The sequence below is a fragment of the Esox lucius genome, chromosome 18 (assembly GCF_011004845.1).
Source record: "Esox lucius isolate fEsoLuc1 chromosome 18, fEsoLuc1.pri, whole genome shotgun sequence".
Lineage (NCBI taxonomy): Eukaryota > Metazoa > Chordata > Actinopteri > Esociformes > Esocidae > Esox > Esox lucius.
In genome coordinates, this window is record NC_047586.1 from 21,076,164 (window position 1) to 21,100,252 (window position 24,089).

At 43.2% G+C, this 24,089-nt stretch overlaps 1 protein-coding gene across 1 annotated transcript in view; it reads left to right on the plus strand.

Moving 5' to 3' along the window:
• The first annotated feature begins 16,190 nt into the window (after window positions 1-16,190).
• The window catches only part of pak7 (p21 protein (Cdc42/Rac)-activated kinase 7), a 47,530-nt gene continuing 39,631 nt past the window's right edge, over window positions 16,191-24,089 (plus strand). Inside the window, 1 exon segment of the mRNA XM_010882197.5 lies at window positions 16,191-16,647. Coding sequence (XP_010880499.5) covers window positions 16,602-16,647 — 46 coding nt within the window. The 5' untranslated portion in view covers window positions 16,191-16,601.

The following is a 24,089-nucleotide window of genomic DNA, read 5'->3' on the forward strand; positions in this document are numbered from 1 at the left end:
ATGTGTCTTTACTGTGTGCGTGTGTGTCTGTGTCTTAGCGTGTGGGTGTGTGTAGGATTCAAAGCAACATCCTACAGTGCGGAGGGAGACAGGATGGTGCTTAAACATTGTGTCTGCTTCCCTTTGTTGTGAAAGCAATGGCCAGCAGCCAAATAAAATGGTGCATTTCTACAGACGGAAACGGTATACGGCATCAACCGTTAATAGTTTTCATAAAGACAATAATCCTTTCGTCTGATTATACACAGCATGCTGTACTCTTTAAAGACACCAAATGCATAGTAATGATTATGCTTTTGAATGACAGATCAGAAGGCATATTTTTATGAAGCCCTTTTCCCATATGGAGTTGTCAAAAAGGGCATATACAGACACAGTCTACTGTAAACCAAAAGACCTCCACTGAGTGTTAAACTGGGCAGTAGTCTCGTCAGCTAAAATCAAGAAGAGTGAATTGGGTCTGCACTCAGACCAGGCCGCAGGCAGAATCCTTCTTCCCAGATGATGCCTCTGATACTGAGAATGTGTCGTGTTTCAATCCCCCTGGCAACCGTATGTAAAACGGACCTGGATATCAAATACTATTTGAAAACATTTTAAAGGCTATAGTAGACTGAGCTTGCCTTGTATTACAGAACTAAAAGCAACGGAGAAATCCCACCTGTCAGTCACACTAGGTAGGATATGGCTAAAGGTGCAGCAATTTAAGGATCTTAAATAGTGTTTGAACCCAGGTCTGAAGAATAAAGGACAGTGCCTGACGGTGTGTTACCGTACACAGTTTTATGAATGACTACACCGATTTCTCTGTCTTCCTATTAGGCCTGGAAGCCACCTCATTTCCTTTTTTCCTGATGGGTGGGCATGTACTTCGTCATTTGTCCATCTACATAAGTGAACCCGATGTCTGTGTGGAACCAGGTATAGGAAATTCACTTTATCATCAGATGTTTCCGTTCGATTCAGAGATGTTATTGGGAGATTAACTTCCATGGGTAGTCATCTCTGTGAAACCAAAATTTAACTCTGGCGTGACCCTTTCAACAGTTTACAGTACGTTAAAGGGGTAATCCACCCAAAACCACACATGGCTGTTATATAAATTGTTAAATGATTGCATTATTTATGTTGTGACATACTGTATTTCTGCATTTTGGATTGTTAATAATTTAGCAAGCAATGTGAAATTTGTTGAAGAGATCTATTGAGACTACAAACCCACACTTCAATGCTCTCTCTAGACAGCCTTTTGCTGGCAAAGTATACATTTTTACCCAGTGGTTGGCAGCTAGAATAATGTAACCAGTAAGGATTAATAATTCAATTCAACCCTTAAAGATGCAATCCATCCCCAGAAAGGCAACTCAGTTTGTTCAAAGCATCAGGATTTAACTTCTAAGTGGTCCATCTATTAGATAATTATGTAGCAATGTGTTTTAGCTGTATGTCCTGTAAACTGGAAGGTAACACGCTATTGCAATTCATAAAACAATAAAACAATTACCTGGTGGCCCTAGAATGGTGCTGCAGTCCAAACTACAGCCTGTGGAGCACATCAATCGCGGTTGCATGTTTTTGAGTCTGGTCCGTTACTCTGTTGGTACATGGTACGATAGTGCAGTTTGTTTAACGCATTTTACAACTATATAACCTCTTCACATGCTAATGTGAACTTTGGTAATCAGCCATCCACCATCTCCAAACTCAACGCCTAGCAAAACCCTCATTCTATTTAAGAAATCCAATATTGCTCACCATTGCCTATACTGGCCAGTTCTCCCCAACTGGACAAACGTTGAATGGTGAAGGGGTATCGCGTGTGTGTGTGTGTGTGCATGTGTGTGTGTGTATATGTGTGTGTATATGTGTGATGCTCCCTAGAAGGGAAGATTCTAGAGGCTCTCATGGTTTACAACTTAGCAAGATCTTTATTGACGTTATTGCTTTTGCCTCGTCAATCTTGTTTGTCTGTAGGAGTGTGTTTGTGTTTGTGTGTGTGCGTGTGTGTTTATGTGTGTTAGCGATGTAGGCCAAGCACTGGGAGCAAAATGTGAGTTGACGAGCATCTCTTTGGGCGAGCTAGCCAAGCAGATGGGGAAGTATGTCATTAAATGACAGTATAAATATCCGGTAAGAAGCACCAGGGAGACAGAGGAGGGTTGTGGTGAGTGGGAGGGGTCGGGCACCACAGAGCAGAGGAGCATGGCACTGCTAATTTGCCTTAAGTGAGACTGTGAAGCCTGTCTGGGGGTCAAAAACACACATTGACAAGCACTCACACACGCAAACACACCCAAAAAACAGCTCTAATCCCACTTCCTTATCAGAGCCATCAGTGGGTGCAGTCATGTGTACCGGTATGAGTCTGAATGAGGCTGTGTGCAGACAAATCAGATCTGCTGACCACTGGACAGCCAGGATGAACTCAGTCACCATCAGCCTACAGCCACACCCCACTAATCCACCCGCCCCCACTGAGTTCCAGACATTTTGCTCGACCTCGTGTCATGGCGATCCAGCTGTATTGGAGCCGTATAAAAAAAACAATAGGTACATTTCCTGTCAGAAATTCTTTGGATGTCTCTGTTGTTTTCCTGTGTATGAAAGAAGTCCTATCTTTCCATGTCTTTCTTGGGTTCAGTGTGCTCCACCAGTGAGCTGGTGCATGCCCTGGGAACCATGATGGGAAGACTCAGTGAAATGAGGGCAGCAGATGTAGAGATACCTCGAGTAGAGCTGAAGCCTAAAGCCTGGCCAAGTGAAAGGAAAGGCAGAGACAGGATCAACACCATTATGGAGAAAGGGAGAGATGGAGGGAGGGAGAGAGACACAGAGGCGGAGAGAGAGATGGAGAGAGAAAGATGCTTGGAGGGAGAGAGGTCGGGACAGAGAGCGATGGAAGGAGAGTGAGATAGAGGGAGACAGGGAGAGATGAAGGTAGACAGAGATTGATGGAAGGAGAGAGAGGGAGATGGAGACTGATAAATGTTTTAGGAGTATGGCTACAGTACTTGTGTATATCCTCTCTGGTGTGGGTTATTGTGCAATGACTCATAATGTACTATTGTGGCGTTAGATAACCTGGGAGTGTGTGCGCGTGTGCACGTGCGTGCATGTGTGTGTGTGTGTGTGTGTATGTGTGTTCACGTATTAAGGAAGTAGTGTCGCTAAAAACACCAACAAACCTCTTTCAGGAACAACTGTTCAAGGGATCCCTCAACGCAGACCAACATTTAGGTCAAGACCACCACCTCTCGGTGTGTCAAGGATTCCTACCCAAATGACACCCTGTCTAGAGCACGCCAACTGGGTCATAAATATTAGCTGACAACCACCAATTCCGATGTTTCAGCCCTGTCATGAGGTTCTCCCTCTCTGCTTTACATTGGGTACTCCCATCTGTGTCTGAGACATCTCTCTCTCTCTGTCCATATCTCTGTAATTCTTTCTCTCCCTCTGTTCTTCGCTCTCTGTGTAGGCAGCTGACCCAAGGTTTCGCTGCTGTGCAATGGCCCAGGGCATAAAACTGTAAATGTGGCCCAGAGTTAAAAACTGTAAATGTGGCCCAGAGTTTAAAACTGTAAATGTGGCCCAGAGTTTAAAACTGTAAATGTGGCCCAGAGTTAAAAACTGTAAATGTGGCCCAGAGTTTAAAACTGTAAATGTGGCCCAGAGTTTAAAACTGTAAATGTGGCCCAGAGTTTAAAACTGTAAATGTGGCCCAGAGTTTAAAACTGTAAATGTGGCCCACATATACAAGTGCAAACGGACATGTATATATACAAACACACAATTAAGTGCTCTTTGACCACACAGTAGCTCTTGTATTCAGCCGTGTCCCTTCCCAAACACAAAGTATAGGTGTGGCTACATACAAATATTTGTCGGACAAACATGGAATCATCTCATGGAATCATCTCATTGTGACGCCTTTGTCTTTTCAAAGACAAAGCCCTATGAAGACACTTTAAATTCCAGTCCATGTATCTGCCCAAATAAGGCAGGGGCGGATCCAGTGATCAATAATGTATGGTTGGGGATGTTGGGGGGAGCCTGAAGCACTTAACATTTTCCTCTAGTCTAGATAATGGGGAAGAAAGCATGTTTTAACCCAGAAATCTAACAGCACAGACTGGGTCCACGCTACTTGTGTGTGTGTTTTTTCGTCAAGCATTGGCGTGCGTCACGACAGATCTGTGCCTCAACAGGAAACTCCCAACCTATTAGCTGTGTTTAATGTAATTTTCATTTTATATCAAGCTAATGAAAAAATGCCTGTTAGGCTATGGCCTATCTGATTACTTTAATCCAACCACCAGTGCGATAATAAAACAGTTTTGTTTTTTTGACAGACCGCGCAAGCGGAGCCGGTCAAGAAGAGTGAATGACTCTTACTTAGTGACTGACTGACTGACAACCTGCAACCAATAGGTTCCGCGTTCGAATCTCGTCACGGTCAAAGCAAATTATGCATTAGGATTTGTTCCGCATAGATAAAAACTTTGCTGGCTATCCCCGTGCATGATTTTTGGGGTAATATAGGCCGGGGGAAAAACTTGGTCAGTAAAAGTGTAGGGGTTTCCAAGATACTTGTCTTTTCACTTGACGAAAAATTAAGTTATCGTCACCTATGATGATAGTTATTGTATCAATGTCATTCACGAATGAAAGAAAAATGAAAGTTTTTGTGATATGAAATAGCTTTGGCAGTGTAAAGTTCATCTTGAGTCTCGCTAACAATTGCTCAATTCTTACTGGTACTAGTACTAGTAAGCCTATTACTGGCTAATAAGTTGTTAAAACAGCCAGTGGCAGAAGCCATACAGTTCATAGATGCTATTTGTGGTGGAGGTAAACTTAATAAAAAACATTAGTCAGTTTAACACAATGCTTAATGGTGTCTAGCGAAATATTCAAACTTGACGTGATGTTAATGTGTGACAAAATGATCTAATGTCAAGATGCTATACCGACACTAGGCAAATGTATAGCGCTGTGGTGTAGTGGTTAAAGGCACAGCCACTTATGTAGGAGTCCTGGGTTCAGATTCAGTGAGGGCAACAGCATTTATCACTTTTAATTACAGGCCACCTGAACTAGGCTTGCCTGGTTCCTTTTCTGGTTAATTGTTTACAATGTTAACTATCTTTTTACCCAGGCTCTGGAGATCTTGAAATTGCTTCTTCTCCTGTAGAACCCAGTGCATTACCATCTACCATTCAACATAAAATGTTTATTAATAGTAAAGAAGTAAGACAAACCTCTGCAAATGAATGACTTAAAAGAAGTTGGACTCAAACCTGTGTGTTGGCAAGTGGGTTTTAAGCTGAGCCTCATCTACAGCAATGAGTGGATATGATTTGGAGCATAGCAGAGGGAATGACGTTTACAAGCTTGCTCTAAGCTAGCATTGGGTTATGATTAGCGGTTTGTTAGTGATGCTTTAAGTGGCTGTTACATGGTTAATGAGCCAAGCTAATGAAGCAAGAGACACTGCATGAGCAATGTTAAAGAGACATTACACAAACAAGATTAAAGAATTCAAATGATGTATCAATTTTACTGCATTTAAAGAGCCTTAAGAAAATACACATATCCATTGACTTACTCTGCATTTTGTTGTGTTATAGACTTCATTTGTAATTGATTACATCATCATTCTACTCATAATACCACTTAATGAAAAAGCGAAACCAAATTTTTAGAATGAGTCAAGTCTTATGGCTTTTGTTCTGGAGTGGCTTCCATCTAGCCACTCAACCGAAAAAGGCTTGATTGATGGAGCGCAGCAGAGATGGTGGTTCTTCTGGCAGGTTCTCCCGTCTCTGCAGAGAAACGGAAGCTCTGTTTGGAAAGCCACTGGATTCTTGGTTACCCTAATAATATCTATAACACCACAAAATAGAGTGAAGATGGTTGAATAATTTTACGAAGACACTGTGCTTTATGTTCGTGTTCGTTGTGTGTGCCTGTCTGAGCATGCATGTACAGTATCTCACCCATAGCATGGCAATGAAAGCTCTTGAATATTGTTTGTTACCGGTTCATTTCCTGTCAATAGCCAGCTGTTGAAAATAAATGTTCCTGCACATTCGTCTCCCCGGGACATAGACGAGGCATTAGCAGTCCCGAGACAAACGGAATACACCCTGTCGCACCCTCATCTGTTCTGACGGAACCACAGAGGTCAAACGCTACACAGATATCTCCCTTTTTGATACTGTGTGTGTTTTCCCTCATCTGAATACAGCTGTTAATCTGAAGGTGATGTAGCGAAGACCATAAGGCAACGATTCCTTAGACCTATTCCTCCCAGTGAATAGGTCTGGGGTACCTTTGTTTCTCCCAGTGAATAGGTCTGGGGTACCTTTGCTTCTCCCAGTGAATAGGTCTGGGGTACCTTTGCTTCTCCCAGTGAATAGGTCTGGGGTACCTTTGCTTCTCCCAGTGAATAGGTCTGGGGTACCTTTGCTTCTCCCAGTGAATAGGTCTGGGGTACCTTTGCTTCTCCCAGTGAATAGGTCTGGGGTACCTTTGCTTCTCCCAGTGAATAGGTCTGGGGTACCTTTGCTTCTCCCAGTGAATAGGTCTGGGGTACCTTTGCTTCTCCCAGTGAATAGGTCTGGGGTACCTTTGCTTCTCCCAGTGAATAGGTCTGGGGTACCTTTGCTTCTCCCAGTGAATAGGTCTGGGGTACCTTTGCTTCTCCTAGTGAATAGGTCTGGGGTACCTTTGCTTCTCCCAGTGAATAGGTCTGGGGTACCTTTGCTTCTCCCAGTGAATAGGTCTGGGGTACCTTTGCTTCATAGAACATAATGAGAAAGGTTTCACTCTGGTGAATGCGCTGAAGCAGAGCACAGACATTTTCCAGGTATTCCAGACGCCCACTTTCCAAATATATGATATGGATGTACGTTTTTACAGACGATATCAGACAACTTGTCACCGCAGTGAGACACAGGTCATGGGTCTGTCCTGCAAGATCCGAATGTTATCTGTGGGATGTGTTCTAGTCACTCTAACCCAGACAAACACATACTTTACGTTTTTAACCTTAATCAAACATTTAGGTTGACTTAAAGCACATCAATTACAGCCACGACAAAACAAGCAGTTGCCTTGCTTAGAGAAAGGAGACAAGTTGTTTTTCACCTTGCCAAGCTGGGGAGTCGATCTAGCAACCTTCGGCATCAGTCAGATAGTAATTCTAACGGAGACGACCTTATTCTCTCCCGTAGCGCTGGGTGTTCAGCAGAAGACCCCGACTGCTACACTATGTGCTGTGATTAAAATGTTCTGCTGGGTCGTCCTGTATCTGCTATCCTTCCAGTTGTCAAATAAAAGGAATAGTAATATGATGCCTGTTACATCGCCTTGGCAGCATCAGGTACTTCTCTTTGTCAGGCTGACTGGAAGTGGATCTTACTGCACCTCAAACTTCGAATATTGGGTAGAGACACTTGGACACTGTTTAATACACCTGTCATGTTGAGCTTACTGTATAGAGCTGTACGTGGAATGTTGAGATGAATACTATGTCACTTATTCCACTCCGCAGCCTCAGCATTGGTTTTGGTTTTAAGATTTTCAACACAGTTTGCAAGCAGGCATCGTTTTCACTAACGGGCTTGTTAAATATAGGCTAATCCACGGATCAATGGATCATTGCATAAAAGCTTTGGATGAAACTGTTATGGTCCATGTGACCTAAACACACATACGCACACATGGACGCCCAACCGCCCTCCCACACAAACACATTTCTCCACTGTCCTAATGGTCGTACAGATTTCAGGATGGTAAGCTTTCAGATCTTTGTCTAGCTGACCTATATTGTATACTGTGTCTCTCGGTTGGTTTATAGATGGGATGTTGGGATATTTTTAAAGATTGTGTAGTATTCTAAGGTTTTACTGTGCAGATAATGTTGGACAGTTTCTCCACAAACTGTGCATGTGGAAAGGTTTCTCTGCTCAAATCATTTAGGGAGGTTTCTCATTTAGAAAGGAACGTTCTCTTGCGGCGCTGAGAGTGCTCGTCAGATAAAATCTAATGAAATGTGGTATTGAGTATTACAGAGGACATTAACCATAGGCCTTGTGACAGGGAGCAACACAGGGAATGGACACAGTAACATTGCTCAGGGCCCAAAACAAAAACGGTTAGAGGAACAGTCAAAGCTTCACTGCTAGAGGAGATGGTAAGGGAGTGTAATTTGGGGGGTTCTGCGGGTATGGAGTCATGCACTTCTTTTTTCCTCTACTGCCCAGAGCTGTTTTCCTGGGGCCCTTTTATCTTCCCCTTGATGAGGTCTGATAGGTGGAAGGTGTACCTCTTGGCAGCCTAGGTGCATTTGAGGGCAGCAGCTGGGCTGCGTTTCCATTATTGTGGAGGGATGAAAGTCCAAAAAGTATTTGGCAGTTTTTAACAGCAAAAGTGGAATGCTAAGAGTTAAAAGCTGCTCATTTGCTAGCAAGTGCATATACATGTGCACTTAATGACCTAAACAGTAACTACAGTGTCATTCTTCTACAACACTGTTTCCAAAAAAGATGGGACGGTATAATGTAAAGAAAATGCAATGATGTGTAAATTATTTAAATTCTATATTCAATAGGAAACAGTACAAAGACAACATATGAAATGTTGAAACTGAGATATTTTATTGTTTCTTGAAAAATATATGCCCACTTTGATTTTAATGCCAGCAACATGTTTCAAAACAGTTGGCAACAGAAGACTGGAAAAGTTGTGTAATGCTAAAAAACTAAATCTCTTGGAATATCATACAACTAATAAGGTCAGTTGGCAACAGGTCAGTAACATGATTTGTTATTAAAAGATCATTCCCGAGAGGGTGGGTCTGTAAGATGTGAGAATGAGGAGGGGCTTACCACTCTGTGAAAGAGGAGAGGGACCATCTGACTAAAGAGGAGAGGGACCATCTGGCATCTTATCAGCGCACTGTTCAAAAGCCAACATCCGTGATGGTATAGGGGTGTATAAGCGCACATGGCATGGGTGACTTGCATACCTGTGAAGGCACCATTAAGGCTGAACAATATGTACAGGTTTTGGAACAACATATGCTGCCAGACACTAGCCCTCATTCATGAAAAGTTCACCATGATCAAATTTGATCTTAAAATGAATTTCACCGACAGAGCTGGTATTCATAAATATAATATTTTTTGTATCTTTACGATCAAACTCACGTCTTTTTGGAGACTGTGTAAACCAACGTCAAAATGATCATGCTTGATTTGCAATAAGACCTGTTATCACAAAAAACAACAATCCTAACAACCTCAGTAGCAACAACCAAAATTATAATTATAATACATTATAACCCTCTGATGGTCTTCATTTGTAGTGACACTCGGGGTCTTTGGGGTCTTTTGGACCCCAGACAATAACATTTAATTTTGTAACAGAACAATATTATTATTATTATTATTTTTTTTTACAAATATAATTTTACTCTGTTTATTAATGGCTTCGCTAAAATCAGGTCGACAATATTAGCACTGTCTGCCATCATGCGCAGTTTCACCCACGTATGACGCTAGCCTAGCCTACTACTGTATATGAATTAATGAATGAACTATCTAAAAAAAATATATGAAACTTTGTAAAACTGAAACAAGGATTGTGGTGTAGCCTATAATTGTGTGAAATGTATGATGCAAATCGGCTAGCAATTTCGCCAAACAAATATCAAGAAATATTGCAGCAGTTTGTCTTTCGAATACACTTGAGAAATCCGCGATGGGACTGAGTGCAAAATAGCTTCAGTGACTTCTTATAGTACAGACCGCTGTCAGTCAAAAGGAGATGCAGTTTGACAGATCGTCAGATCCTCCAACCATCACGCGGAAGCCCGGAGTCTGGGCCAGCCCACTCCTCATTCACCCCCAGAGACGCTGAGCGTCCGTGGGCAGGACATAATCGCAGCATTTATCCAATCACCGTCTACTTTCGGAGCACTGAAAAAAACTATTCTAAGCAGCCCCATTGAAGTCAATGGACACTCGGCTTCAACAGGGAAATGCATTGTGACGCTGCGGGATTGTATGAGAAGAAAATCGAATCAGCCGACCTGTAGCTCATTCTGAACTAACTAGTTTTAGAGATGAACGTGTTTTAATTCATTTTTTGTCAATAAAATGTTTACACAATAGTACATATTTGACCATAATTTTTTTTGACATTATAGGGGAAGCCGAGCTTCCCTTGCAGTCTTAAAGAAATCCCCACTGAATAATAGGTAATATAAAATAAGATGACGAGGAATATTACATACAGACGTACCACAATATTCAATATTGTGTCATTACCATCCATCCATCCATCCATCTTCTTCCGCTTATCCGGGGCCGGGTCGCGGGGGCAGCAGTCTAAGCAGAGATGCCCAGACTTCCCTCTCCCTAGACACTTCCTCCAGCTCTTCCGGGGGGACACCGAGGCGTTCCCAGGCCAGCCCGGAGACATAGTCCCTCCAGCGTGTCCTAGGTCTTCCCCGGGGTCTCCTCCTGGTGGGACGGGCCCGGAACACCTTCCCGGGAAGGCGTTCAGGAGGCATCCGGAACAGATGCCCAAGCCACTTCAGCTGACCCCTCTCGATGTGGAGGAGCAGCGGCTCGACTCTGAGCTCCTCCCAGGTGACCAAGCTTTTCATCTAAGGGATCGCCCATCCACCCTGCGGAGAAAGCTCATTTCAGCCGCCTGTATCCAGGATCTTGTCCTTTCGGTCATGACCCAAAGCTCATGACCATAGGTGAGAGTAGGAATGTAGACTGACCGGTAAATCGAGAGCTTCGCCTTGTGACTCAGCTCTTTCTTCACCATGACAGACCGATACATCGACCGCATTACTGCAGAAGCTGCACCGATCCGTCTGTCAATCTCCCGTTCCATCCTTCCCTCACTCGTGAACAAGACCCCTAGATACTTAAACTCCTCCGCTTGAGGCAGGCACTCTCCACCAACCTGAAGTGGGCAAGCCACCCTTTTCCGACTGAGGACCATGGCCTCGGATTTGGAGGTACTGATTTTCATCCCCACCGCTTCACACTCAGCTGCAAATCGTCCCAGTGCATGCTGAAGGTCCTGGTTTGAAGGGGCCAACACGACAACATCATCCGCAAAGAGCAGAGACGAAATTGCGTGGTCCCCAAACCTGATACCCTCCGGCCCCTGGCTGCGCCTAGAAATTCTGTCCATAAAAATAACAGAACCGGCGACAACGGGCAGCCCTGCCAGAGTCCAACATGCACTGGGAACAAGTCTGACTTACTGCCGGCAATGCGGACCAAGCTCCTGCTTCGGTCGTACAGGGACCTGACAGGCCTTAGCAAAGGACCCAGGACCCCATATTCCCGAAGCACCCTCCACAGGATGCCGCGAGGGACACAGTCGAATGCCTTCTCCAAATCCATAAAACACATGTGGATTGGTTGGGCAAACTCCCATGAACCCTCAAGCACCCCGTAGAGGGTATAGAGCTGGTCCAGTGTCACTACCGTAGGTTATTATTGTATTATTTATTTATTTCACTTTATTCTGCATTTTATCTTTTATTTCCGTTGTTCATGGGTTTGTAAGGTTTGAAATGCCTTGGTGTAGGCTATTTAAAGCACTAAACAAATAAACGTGCTTTGCCTTGCTTTTCCTATGTCACTCAGGCCGTATCGACATAGACTACTTGGAGATCATAAGATCATATAATTTCGGTGGGTGGCATCTTGATTAGCTAACAGGTCTTATATTGACTAATGAGAGTATAAATAAACCAGTGGGTCCGGGTCAAGCAGTCACGCTAATGACGGCAGAGCTTGCTCTTTTAAAGGACTTCGGCTCTGGGCAGAGACGGGAAAATGTGTTGTAACTGCGCTGATTTCGTCATGGAGAATAGTTAATTAGCCGTTTCAGGCTATAATTTATGTTGAAATTTGTTAATTCATAGGTTGATAATCGCTACACCCGCATATATTACAGGTGTGTCATATGTAAATAAGGACAGGTGGAACGCGTTCTCAAGTCCACGGCTTTATCTGATTTATCAATCTGCGATTACATCTAAGCTAATTTCGACCAGGGTGCGACAGTTACTATGGAGCCATGCTGTTGTATTACAGTACAGCCCAAAAGTTAGGACACACTCTCTCATTCAATGCGTTTCCTTTATTTTCATGAATATTTACATTGTAGATTCTCACTTAAGGCATCAAAACTATGAATGAACACGTGGAATTATGTACTTTACAAAAAAGTGTGAAATAACTGATAACATGTCTTATATTCGAGTTTCTTCAAAGTATCCACCCTTTGCTCTGATTACTGCTTTGCACACTCTTGGCATTCTCTTGATGAGCTTCAAGAGGTAGTCACCTGAAATGGTTTTCCAACAGTCTTGAAGGAGATCGCAGAGATGCTTAGCACTTGTTGGCCCTTTTGCCTTCACTCTGCGGTCCAGCTCACCCCAAACCATCTCGATTGGGTTCAGGTCCAGTGACTGTGGAGGCCAGGTTATCTGGCGCAGCTCTCCATCACTCTCCTTCTTGGTCAAATATCCCTTACACAGCCTGGAGGTGGTCATTGTCCTGTTGAAAAATAAATGATGGTCCAACTAAACGCAAACTGAATGGGATGGCATGTCACTGCAGGATGCTGTGGTAGCCATGCTGGTTCAGTATGCCTTCAATTTTGAATAAATTCCCAACAGTGTCACCAGCAAAGCACCCCCACACCATCACACCTCCTCCTCCATGCTTCATGATGAGAACCAGGCATGTAGAATCCATCCGTTCACCTTTTCTGCGTTGCACAAAGACATGGAACCAAAGATCTCAAATTTGATGAGACCAAAGCACAGATTTCCACTGATCTAATGTCCATTCCTTGTGTTTCTTGGCCCAAACAAATCTCTTCTGCTTGTTGCCTCTCATTAGCAGTGGTTTCCTAGCAGCTACTTGACCATGAAGGCCTGATTCGCGCAGTCTCCTCTTAACAGTTGTTTTAGAGATGTGTCTGCTGCTAGAATGTGGCATTCAGCTGGTCTCTAATCTGAGCTGCTGTTAACCTGCGATTTCTGAGGCTGGTGACTCGGATGAACTTATCCTCAGCAGCAGAGGCGACTCTTGGTCTTCCTTTCCTGGGGCGGTCCTCATGTGAGCCAGTTTTGTTGTAGCGCTTGATGGTTTTTGCGACTGCACTTGGGGACACATTCAAAGTTTTGCAATTTTCTGGACTGACTGACCTTCATTTGTTAAAGTAATGATGGCCACTCGTTTCTCTTTACTTAGCTGATTGGTTCTTGCCATAATATGAATTCTAACAGTTGTCCAATAGGGCTGTCGGCTGTGTATAAACATGACTTCTGCACAACACAACTGATGGTCCCACTAATTAAAAAATTCCACTAATTAACCCTGACAAGGCACACCTGTGAAGTGAAAACCATTTCTGGTGACTATCTCATTAAGCTCATTGAGAGAACACCAAGTGTTTGCAGCGCTATCAAAAAAGCAAAGGGTGGCTACTTTGAGGAATCTAAAAAACAGGTGCTGGTCATAAAATTAGAATATCATCAAAAAGTTGATTTATTTTAGTAATTCCATTCAAAAAGTGAAACTTGTATAATGTATACATTCATTCCACACAGACTGATATATTTCAAGTGTTTATTTCTTTTAATTTTGATGATTATAACTGACAACTAATGAAAACCCCAAATTCAGTATCTCAGAAAATTTGAATATTATGAAAAGGTTCAATATTGAAGACACCTGGTGCCACACTCTAATCAGCTAATTAACCCAAAACACCTGCAAAGGCCTTTAAAGGGTCTCTCAGTCTAGTTCTGTAGGCAACACAATCATGGGGAAGACTGCTGACTTTACAGCTGTCCAAAAGACGACCATTCACACCTTGCACAAGGAGGGCAAGACACAAAAGGTCATAGCTAAAGAGGTTGGCTGTTCACAGAGCTCTGTGTCCAAGCACAGGGAAGGAAAAGATGTGGTAGAAAAAAGTGTACAAGCAATAGGGATAACCGCACCCTGGAGAGGATTGTGAAACAAAACCCTTAAAAAATGTGGGGGAGATTCACAAAGAGTGGACTGCAGCTGGAGTCAGTGCTTCAATAACCACCACGCACAGACGTATGCAAGACATGGGTTTCAGCTGTCGCATTCCTTGTGTCAAGCCACTCTTGAAGAAGACACAGTGTCAGAAGCGACTCACCTGAGCTAAAGACAAAAAGGACTGGACTGCTGCCGAGTTATGTTCTCTGATGAAAGTACATTTTGCATTTCCTTTGGAAATCAAGGTCCCAGAGTCTGGAGGCAGAGAGGAGAGGCACAGAATCCACGTTGCTTGAAGTCCAGTGTAAAGTTTCCACAGTCAGTGATGGTTTGGGGTGCCATGTCATCTGCTGGTGTTGGTCCACTGTGTTTTCTGAGGTCCAAGATCAACGCAGCCGTCTACCAGGAAGTTTTAGAGCACTACATGCTTCCTGCTGCTGACCAACTTTATGGAGATGCAGATTTCATTTTCCAACAGAACATGGCACCTGCACACAGTGCCAAAGCTACCAGTACCTGGTTTAAGGACCATGGTATCCCTGTTCTTAATTGGCCAGCAAACTCGCCTGACCTTAACCCTATAGAAAATCTATGGGGTATTGTGAAGAGGAAGATGCGATACGCCAGACCCAACAATGCAGAAGAGCTGAAGGCCACTATCAGAGCAACCTGGGCTCTCATAACACCTGAGCAGTGCCACAGACTGATCTACTCCATGCCACGCCGCATTGCTTCAGTAATTCATGCAAAAGGAGCCCCAACTAAGTATTGAGTGCTGTACATGCTCATACTTTTCATGTTTCTAAAATATTTTTTTTGTATTGGTCTTTAGTAATATTCTAATTTTCTAAGATACTGAATTTGGGATTTTCATTAGTTGTCAGTTATAATCATCACAATTAAAAGAAATAAACATTTGAAATATATCAGTCTGTGTGTAATGAATTAATATAATACACAAGTTTCACTTTTTGAATGGAATTACTGAAATAAATCTACTTTTTGATGATATTCTAATTTTATGACCAGCACCTGCATAAGACATTTTTCAGTTATTCCACCCTTTTTTGTTAAGTATGTAAGCCAATATGTGTTCATTCATAGTTTTGATGCCTTCAGTGAGAATCTACAATGTAAATAGTCTAGACCTGTCACCCATTGAAAACATCTGGTACGTTGTGAAACATAAAATACGACAAAGGAGACCCTGAACTGTTGAGCAGCTGAAATCCTGTGTAAAGCAAGAATGGGAAAACATGGTCTCCTCAGGTCCCAAATGCTTACAGAGTGTTGTTAAAAGAAGAGGTGATGTAACAGTGGTTAACACGCCCCTGTCCCAAATTCTTTAAAATGTGTTGCTGACATCAAATTAAAAAAGGGCATGTATTTTTCCAAAAACAATAAAATCTCTCAGTTTCAACCTTTGATTTGTTGTCTTGTTGTACTATTTTCAATTAAATATAGGGATAATGATTTACACATCATTGCATTCTATTTTTATTTGCATTTTACGCAGCGTCCCAACTTTTTTGGATCAGGGGTGTCGTTTTGGCCAGTTGTCACCTCAGCCCTCTCATCAACACACAGTGTGTGTTTGTGCGTGTGTGTGCGCACATGCACATGTGTGTTCACAGTCTGTCCCCAAAAAAGACGTGTGTATCCTCCATTCTACTTGTTCCTGGTGTCTGGGCCTTATTGGTGGCGGTGGGGGGAGAGTTGAGATCTCATGTAAAATGTGAACCCGACCTCCAACGTGTGTGTGTGTTTGTGTGTGACAGTCTCTGGCTGTCAGTTTGGAGTGTCTTCATGTGGCTGGGCTAACTGCCACATTCTGTCACTACCAACTACAGCAGCTGTTTCTCTCTCTATGTCATGTATACAGAAGTCTTTCTGTCTTTTCTCTTCATTGTTCTCCATGTGTGTTTTTGAGGTGAAAAAGAGGGAAAGAATGAGAGAGAGAGATTGAAAGAAAGAAAAAAGAGAGAAGGAGAGAACTGGGCACGGATGTTGATTTTCTCGGTACCGGTACCATTTGGCAGGAGGCCGGACAGTTTGTTTGTGTGTGTGTGTGTGTGCGGCGCACTCTGATCCGTTCAGGGAGAGGACAGAGGAGACACACGCGCAAGACAGCGATGTCACTGGAAGGGCTGATGCAGGATGCAGAGCAAAAGGCCTAAAGTAAAGATGAATGTGAAGGTTGTGAGCATTTGATTTGGGACGGGGCCGTCAGGGTGAATCTCACAGTGAAAGGGAAAACGACGTGTTCTGGCTTAGGCTGTCTGGCTGTGCCCTGCTCCTGAAGCTGCTGGCGTCGGCGGTTTTCCGGTCTGTTCTGTCCCTATCTGCCGTACTGTCTCTGTCTGAGTTAGCAGAGCTGGGACAAAATACTGTGCGGGTTAGTTCTCCAGCATTAGCATTCTATTGGAATTAGCCGGGAATACCCAGCGCTATCATTCTGGTGGAATACTGGGACTTCACAGGCTCTCATAATGTAGGATTATACAACAGTCTTGCGAAATGGAGCCTTTCTATTGGGCAAGAGGTCATATGGATTTGTTACCAGGTAAGCTGACACATGGGTGCTGTACTATGACTGGACAGTTACATTTCTCTTTCGCTGTCGGACCTTTTATAAAAACGGTGGCACATTTAAACAACAAATCGATGAAAATGATAAATATGCAAACATGGATATATTAGACCGGTATTTTTAAACCATGTATAATAGAACCACTCAGGGTACTTGAGGAGACCTAGAAGACCGTAGGCTAATTGGCAAAATGGCACAAGGGAGTAATTCAGGGGTTCTCTAGGCAGAGCTAAAAAGTAATTGTACCACCAACATGAGTGGTTCAGTGACTGATAAAGATTGTAAGCTCATTGCTAAATTCTGATTTGTGAGCACCTGACAGCAACATTCACAAGAGCAGGTAAATAAAAAGCCAACTAATATACAGCATGTACCCAAACCTTTAATTAACAGTTTTAGTTGACAGAAAATATTCCTCTACAGGAGAGATGGATCTGATTATCAGTATAAACATGATTTTTAGACTCAATTAAAAGACCTAGAGAGAACAACATCCCAAGAGAACAAATAAAAAAAGCTAAATGAACACAACCACATCACAATGTTGAACCACGCTTAATCCAGTCTTGAAAACAACTGCATAAGAACTTTCCTAATGGGTATGAACCTAGTGGATATAAAGCGTCCAACTGGACAATAACGTCCTCTGTTGTCCTGTACCCAACATGTAGTAACCACAGACTGTTCATGAGACTCACAGACTATTGATAGATGATGCAATTGGTATGTGTAACTGAATGACTAGATTATATGTTGTTAGCACCATCTAAATCAGTTCAGTCTGCAACCTTTTTTAGGTGGTGTTCAGGGTAGAATGAGGGCCATATTTGAAATTGCTTAACTTTTATGGAAAATGCTGCTCAGATGAAAATGACAGGGCCATGAAAATGGAGCACAATATTCCTGTTTTGTTGAAACACTCTGCCTTGTGGCTGGGGGTGGAGGGTGAAGGGGCAAACGGCAACATTCGGAACGCCTCCATTGTGCCTAAACATTAGCGACTATGGCTGTTTTATGTTCTGTTTGAATTCCCGTTAAGAAAAGCACACACGTGTACGGGTGGATTTCTTCATACACTGTGTGTAGTTAGGGTGAATTAATTACCCGTGCCCCAGATCACCAATGCTGACATGAACAACCATGCGTTGAGAACCCAAACTTGCAGTGACTCTAGCGTGATCTTGTAGCCGTCACATGGCATCGGGGTAGAAGGTGATGTAACCCAGTTAAGAACAAGCCCTGATCCTGTATAATGGAACGCTGGCCCCGCAAAGGGACCCAAAATAGATGCAAACCCACCCACTGCACACACCCACACACACACACACACACCCACACATCCACATATACCGTAAAGCTTTGGATATTTTGTCACGCACACACATACAGGCAGAGGAAACGCCTGCATCGGCTCAGATGGCGACAGATGGCTTGAGACAAATCGGACCGGGAGTCAGGAACCCTAACCCTCTCGGGAGCTCTCAGTCATACGGGGATATGTGTGTGTGTGTGTGTGTGTGTGTGTGTGTGTGCGTAGGAGTAACATTTCTACCTTGGTGTTGTATATGTTTGTGTAGGGTGGTACTTGTGTTGAACTGGGTTATGCAAGGCTCTCATAATGCCTTTTCATTGGTTGTGTTGAGAAATATGACTAACAGACTATACCAGAACTTCACTGTGAAGCACGGCTCATTTTCACAGCGGAGGTTAGCCCTGCCCTCTTGAGGACTCCTGCCAGGTTTATGTGGCTAAATAAGAACACACTTTATTTGTGGTTTCAAATAAAGTGTTTAAAATGTACATCCTCGTTTCCAAAAAAGTTGGGACACCATGTAATATCCAAATAAAAACACAATGTAATGATGTGAAAATCATTTATCCCTGTATTCAATTGAAAATAGCACAAAGACTACATATCAAATTTTGAAACTGAGAAATGTGATTGTTTTTCGGAAAAATACATCGGCTATTTTGAATTTGATGCAAGAAGCACAATGTTTACCATTGTGTTGCATCATCTCTTCTTTTAACAACACTCTGTAATCGTTTGGGAACTGAGAAAAACAATCGCTGTAGTTTTGAAAGTGAAATGTGTTCCCATTCTTACTTGATATAGGATTTCAGCTGCTCAACAGTCCGGGGTCTCCTTTGTCATATTTTTCGTTTCATAATGCACTAAATGTTTTCAATGGGTGACTGGTCTGGACTGCAGGCAGGCCAATTTAGCACCCGGACTCTTTTACTATCGAGCCATGCTGTTGTAATACGTGCAAAATGTGGTTTGGCATTTTCTTGCTGAAATAAGCAAGGACTTACCTGAAAAATATGTAGTCTGGATGGCAGCATATGTTGCTCCAAAATCTCAGTATATTGCTCAGCATTAATGGTGCCTTCACAGGTATGCCATGTGCACTAATGCACCCCCATACCATCACGAATGCTGGCTTTTGAACAGTGCACTGATAAGACGCCTGATGGTCCTTCTCCTGAGGACGCTGCGTCCATGATTCCAAAAATTATTTCATATTTTGATTTGTCAGACCACAGGACAGTTTTCAGTCCATCTTAAATTAGCTCGGGCCCGGAGGAGGCGGCAGCGGTTCTGAATCTTTGCATGGAAGAGATTTAACTTGCATTTGTGGATGCAAGTTCACAGACAATGTTTTTTGGAAGGCCATGCAGTGATTTCCACTATAGAATCATGTCTGTTTTGAATGTAGTGCCGTTTGAGGGCCCAAAGATCACGGTCATCCAATACTGGTTTTCTTGCCTTGTCCCTTGTATACAGAGATTTCTACAGATTCTCTGAATCTTTTAATTATATTATATACTGTAAATAATGAGATCTTTACAATTTACACCCAAAGTCTTTACAATTATACATTGAAAAACGTTTTTCTTAAATTGTTGCACTATTTGCCTGCGCAGTCTTTCACGGAGTGGTGAACCCCTCACCATCCTCTCTTCTCACAGACCCATCCTCTCTGGAATTATATTTGTTCTTTTTTTTTTATGTAGTGCCGTTTGAGGGCCGTTTGTAGTGCCGTTTGTTGCAACAAAGAAAAGTAGGTTATTTTGGGCTTTAAATTACTCCAGTTGGTGGAGTGGCTATAAGAGAGTAGCTAGTTGTTTACATGCTGAATTGACAAATATTGTTTGTGCATGGAGCGAGTTACAATTTATTAAATGTAGCAGGCAGGGAGAAAGCCAGAGTGAGTTTGGATTGAAGTGCTAGGCATCAGGATATGACCTGTTCTACTTAACTGAACTACTGAATTATAAGACAATTATGGAAGAGCTATGGGGCAACTTTAAGTGTTTTTAAGGCTAGCCAGCCAGCCTGTGGGAAGAACGGTACCAGAATGAACCCTGTAGTTATTAAATATATTTGGAAACCTGTCAACAGTTTAATCAGATTCTTTAAGGTAAAATTGTACCCTTTGGAATCAATCAATAGCCTACAGTAGAGGTACTGCTTTGGATGTGGAGGGACAGGTGGCTAAAACAGACACCCGTTAGCAATACTTTTCAGCAGCAGGCCTGACGCTGGAAGGAGCATATTGTAAGTAACAGGGATTGCATTGCTAAGGTGCTTTGTGGCTCTTTTGAAATGATTGAGATTTTCATTTCTACAGAACGTGAAGGGATGTCATTAACAGGTTTCCATGGTTTTGAAATTATGGTTTTGTTATGGAACAATATAGGTCACTTTTGTTGCTGGTTTATTTTCTTTTCCCTAGAGATTAGTCTAGTTGTGAAAGTGCCACTTTTGAGCCAAAAAGAGTCCCTGAATAATTCTGCATTATTTCATATAATATGTGCCCCATGTCATCAAAAACATTTGCTTTCTAACTTGGATTTTTTTGGCTAACTGAGGTATAGTATCGACTCTGCTTATAGATTATGCACATTATATTACACACCCAGACCAAAATATTAGGTTTAAGAAATATTTTGTTGCTTGCAGAAGTCCCAGACTGCTCCTATAATAAATACATTTTTCACTTCTGAGTCAGTTCAACCCCTGCATTCAAATAAGAGTCAACTATTACAAATGTCTTTCTGTGTTTGATTAAAAAAAACACCTTCTATCCTATACAAGGATATTGCCCTAGACTGCTGACGCAGAGAAGTACCGTGCAAGCTGCTTTGTAAGGACTTATGTAGTCCTGCAATTTGATGGCCACATACTGTCCTGTCTACATGTAACCTGAAAATTGCCAGTACTCCCATATATCAGTAATGCAAGCTAGGACCAATAACCAAAGCAAACTATTTGGTCATGTCTGAAAATCCCCTGCTGTCTGAGGTCAGTCCAGAGCAGTAAGGAGGCTCTGGCTAACTCCCTAACTGTCTAGCCTGGTCAGCTAGTGAGTTAGCATGATCAACAAGCGAGTTAACCCGGTCAACTAGTGAGTTAACCTGGTTAAGTAGTGAGTTAGCCTGATCAAGTAGCAAGTTAGTTTTGTCAACTAGCGATTTAGCCTGGTCAACAAGTGAGTAAGCCTGGCAGCAGTGTAAATCCACTCAAATAGATAACCAGATAGACCAGACACAGATATCCGCCTCAGTGACCAAGATAGCATTTATTGTCTTGGCATTAAACAGGCTGCAAATTCTAATCCATTTGAATTGTAACTCTTGTAACGCTGCAATAACCTTTGGGACATTATTATTCTCCATGAAGTGCTTTACAATCCGCTCATAAATTACAGCTCAGTGGTGGCTGGTGGGGCTGCCAAGACAACCTGTGCATTAAGTACTTCCATTTTTCCCAGAGAGGGAATTCTCAGAGGCCTCCTTGCTTAAGTTAATTCCTAACCCTGCACTGCAACTTCAGCTGCTGTTAGCAACATGGCCACGCAGAGGGAATGCCACTCCCCTCTTTAAATCCCGGGAAGTGGGTCGGTGTGTGGCCTGGTCCAGCAGTTCAGCGTTCTATGCCAATGTTCCTATTTCTCTTACAAACAAGCCTAGGAAGGCTTTAGCCCTGGTAACGCCTGTAATCCTATAGGCAAGACACACAAACCCGACCCATTGGCTCGCGTCTGTCTCGCTTCTCGTAATCCGCTGACGTTCCCCCCTTTTAGTTTGTTGAGGCAGTTCAGGTTCTCAGTCTGTGTGCAGCACTGATGGTCTCCAGACCTGCTTCTTAAACGGGGACCCGAAGCGCGTGCAGACCTTCGTTTCAGCTTAGCGCCAACACACCCATGTCGCATTTTGGGGTGGCAGACAGCCTTGCGGTCTGACTCAAAGGTTGCTTATTGAATCCCAGAGCCGGCAACATGAACAACTTGGACAGGAGTATGTCTCCCGTCCCTGAGCGAGGTAGTAAAACCTAACTGCTCCCTGGTCGTTGCTGTAAATGAGAATGTCAACGTATCTGGTAAAATAAGGGTAAGAATAAATAAATAAATTGACTGTCCAACCCTCAATGAGCGGAATCACCTATTAAAAAACAGTATTGCTCTTTCTGTGTTTTTATTTCTTCCCTGTAATTCACTGAGCTCTGTTTGTTGTTTTTTACAGTTGTGTGGATGAATATTGCGGTTTCCCTTACTGGGTCGGGATAATAAAAGTAACAGGGCAGACACCTTTGACCAATCAGTAGAGGTGTTACTGGCACTTATCCAATGAGAAAAAGGCTTGTTGGCATGTCCACAGTGCCTAAGGAGCTGATTGTCACGTCTGCCAAATATGGAGAAGAAGAGAGAGGAATATGCTAAGGTAATAGTTATTTTGAGAAAGACGTGGAAGGCATGGTACACATATCAGATTGTAATTTGATCACTTTGTTGCAGACAAACTTAACTGAAGTGCAGGATTTTGAGATTTTGAGGTTTGAAATGGTAGTTTGCCATGGTGGCCTAGGGTGGCCCAGCAGGCTATAATTAGGGTTCTATTCTGTCTCTTTCAGCAGAAACCCTTTCCTCTAACTCTCCCAACTATCTCTTATTAATTAAAGCATAATAATGCCCCGAAATGTATCGCTTAATAGTTATTCACATCCTGTTAATGCCGGATAATTTTTCTGCTGGAGTAATTCTAGCTCAAACTATGACCCTACATTTTTTGTGTGCGCACGTGTGTGTATGAAGGACAATTCACCACTCCATCACCTTTCACTTTCACCCCCTTCTGTCTCCCGTCCCGTCCCTCCCTCCCTTTCCTCTTCCCTGGCTTCTAAATCAGCTTGATGTCTCTTCTGAGGGAGGGTGAGCAAACTGAGTGAGATCGAGTCCATTCATCATTCTTAAAGCTCTGGGTTCTCACTCCTTTATCCCTCTGTCATTTATATCAGGCACAGTTTTTTTTATCAGGCCAGTTTTTGGGGTCCTCGCTTTTTTTTTTTTTTTTTTATCAGGCACTGTCACTGGCCAAAACTACTTTATTGGGGCCTCAACATAGATGAGGCTATTCCGCAGGTGCACCGACTCAGATGGATCCTCCTGTTTACTTAGACAGGGCTTCTTTGAATGCAAACAGACTGGCATTTTTCTCCGATTAGCTTGTCTCTATGACCATCTGTTCTGTTTCTCTGTCCACTTATCATGGCTACCGCAGCTGGCCTGGCACGGCTGGTGTGAGTGGGTTGCTGGGTTAGGCCTGGCACGGCTGGTGTGAGTGGGTTGCTGGGTTAGGCCTGGCACGGCTGGTGTGTGTGCATTGCTGGGTTAGGCCTGGCACGGCTGGTGTGTGGATGTTGCTGGGTTAGGCCTGGCACGGCTGATGTGTGGGTGTTGCTGGGTTAGGCCTGGAACAGTTTGTGTGTGGGTGTTGCTGGGTTAGGCCTGGCATAGCTGGTGTGTGTGCATTGCTGGGTTAGGCCTGGCACGGCTGGTGTGTGGATGTTGCTGGGTTAGGCCTGGCACGGCTGATGTGTGGGTGTTGCAGGGTCTGGCTGGCACGGCTGAGGTCCAGACTGCTGACCCTGACATACAGAGAAACCTCTTTGTTTTTCCTGGAAGACGGTGTTCTTACAGGGCAGGGAGACGAGACAAGACACAATATGCTGCTTTCAGACCATTTTGACAGCATGATGACAACATGAGCGATCTATCTGTTTCTATCTGTGTGAGGAGTGATACTGTGTGTGTGTGTGTATATATGTGTTCTCATGCAGTTTGTATGTGTGCCTAGTACATTCTCTCATGCAGTATGTAGTGTGTGGCTGTTTTACGCTCCCAGAGAGGACACTTGAGGACACTTTATTGTGCTATATAAACTAGGCTGAAGCATTGATTCTCTCCCACATCACATCCTCTTAACCTGTCTCTATGGATAGGTCATTCACGGCGCAGTGTAAAAAGAAACAAAAAGGTCAATGATGCTATTAGTTTTTAAGTGGCAGATATCTTGACTATCCCGTACAGCCCATTTCCCCAATAACACATATTGACTGCACAGAGTATGCA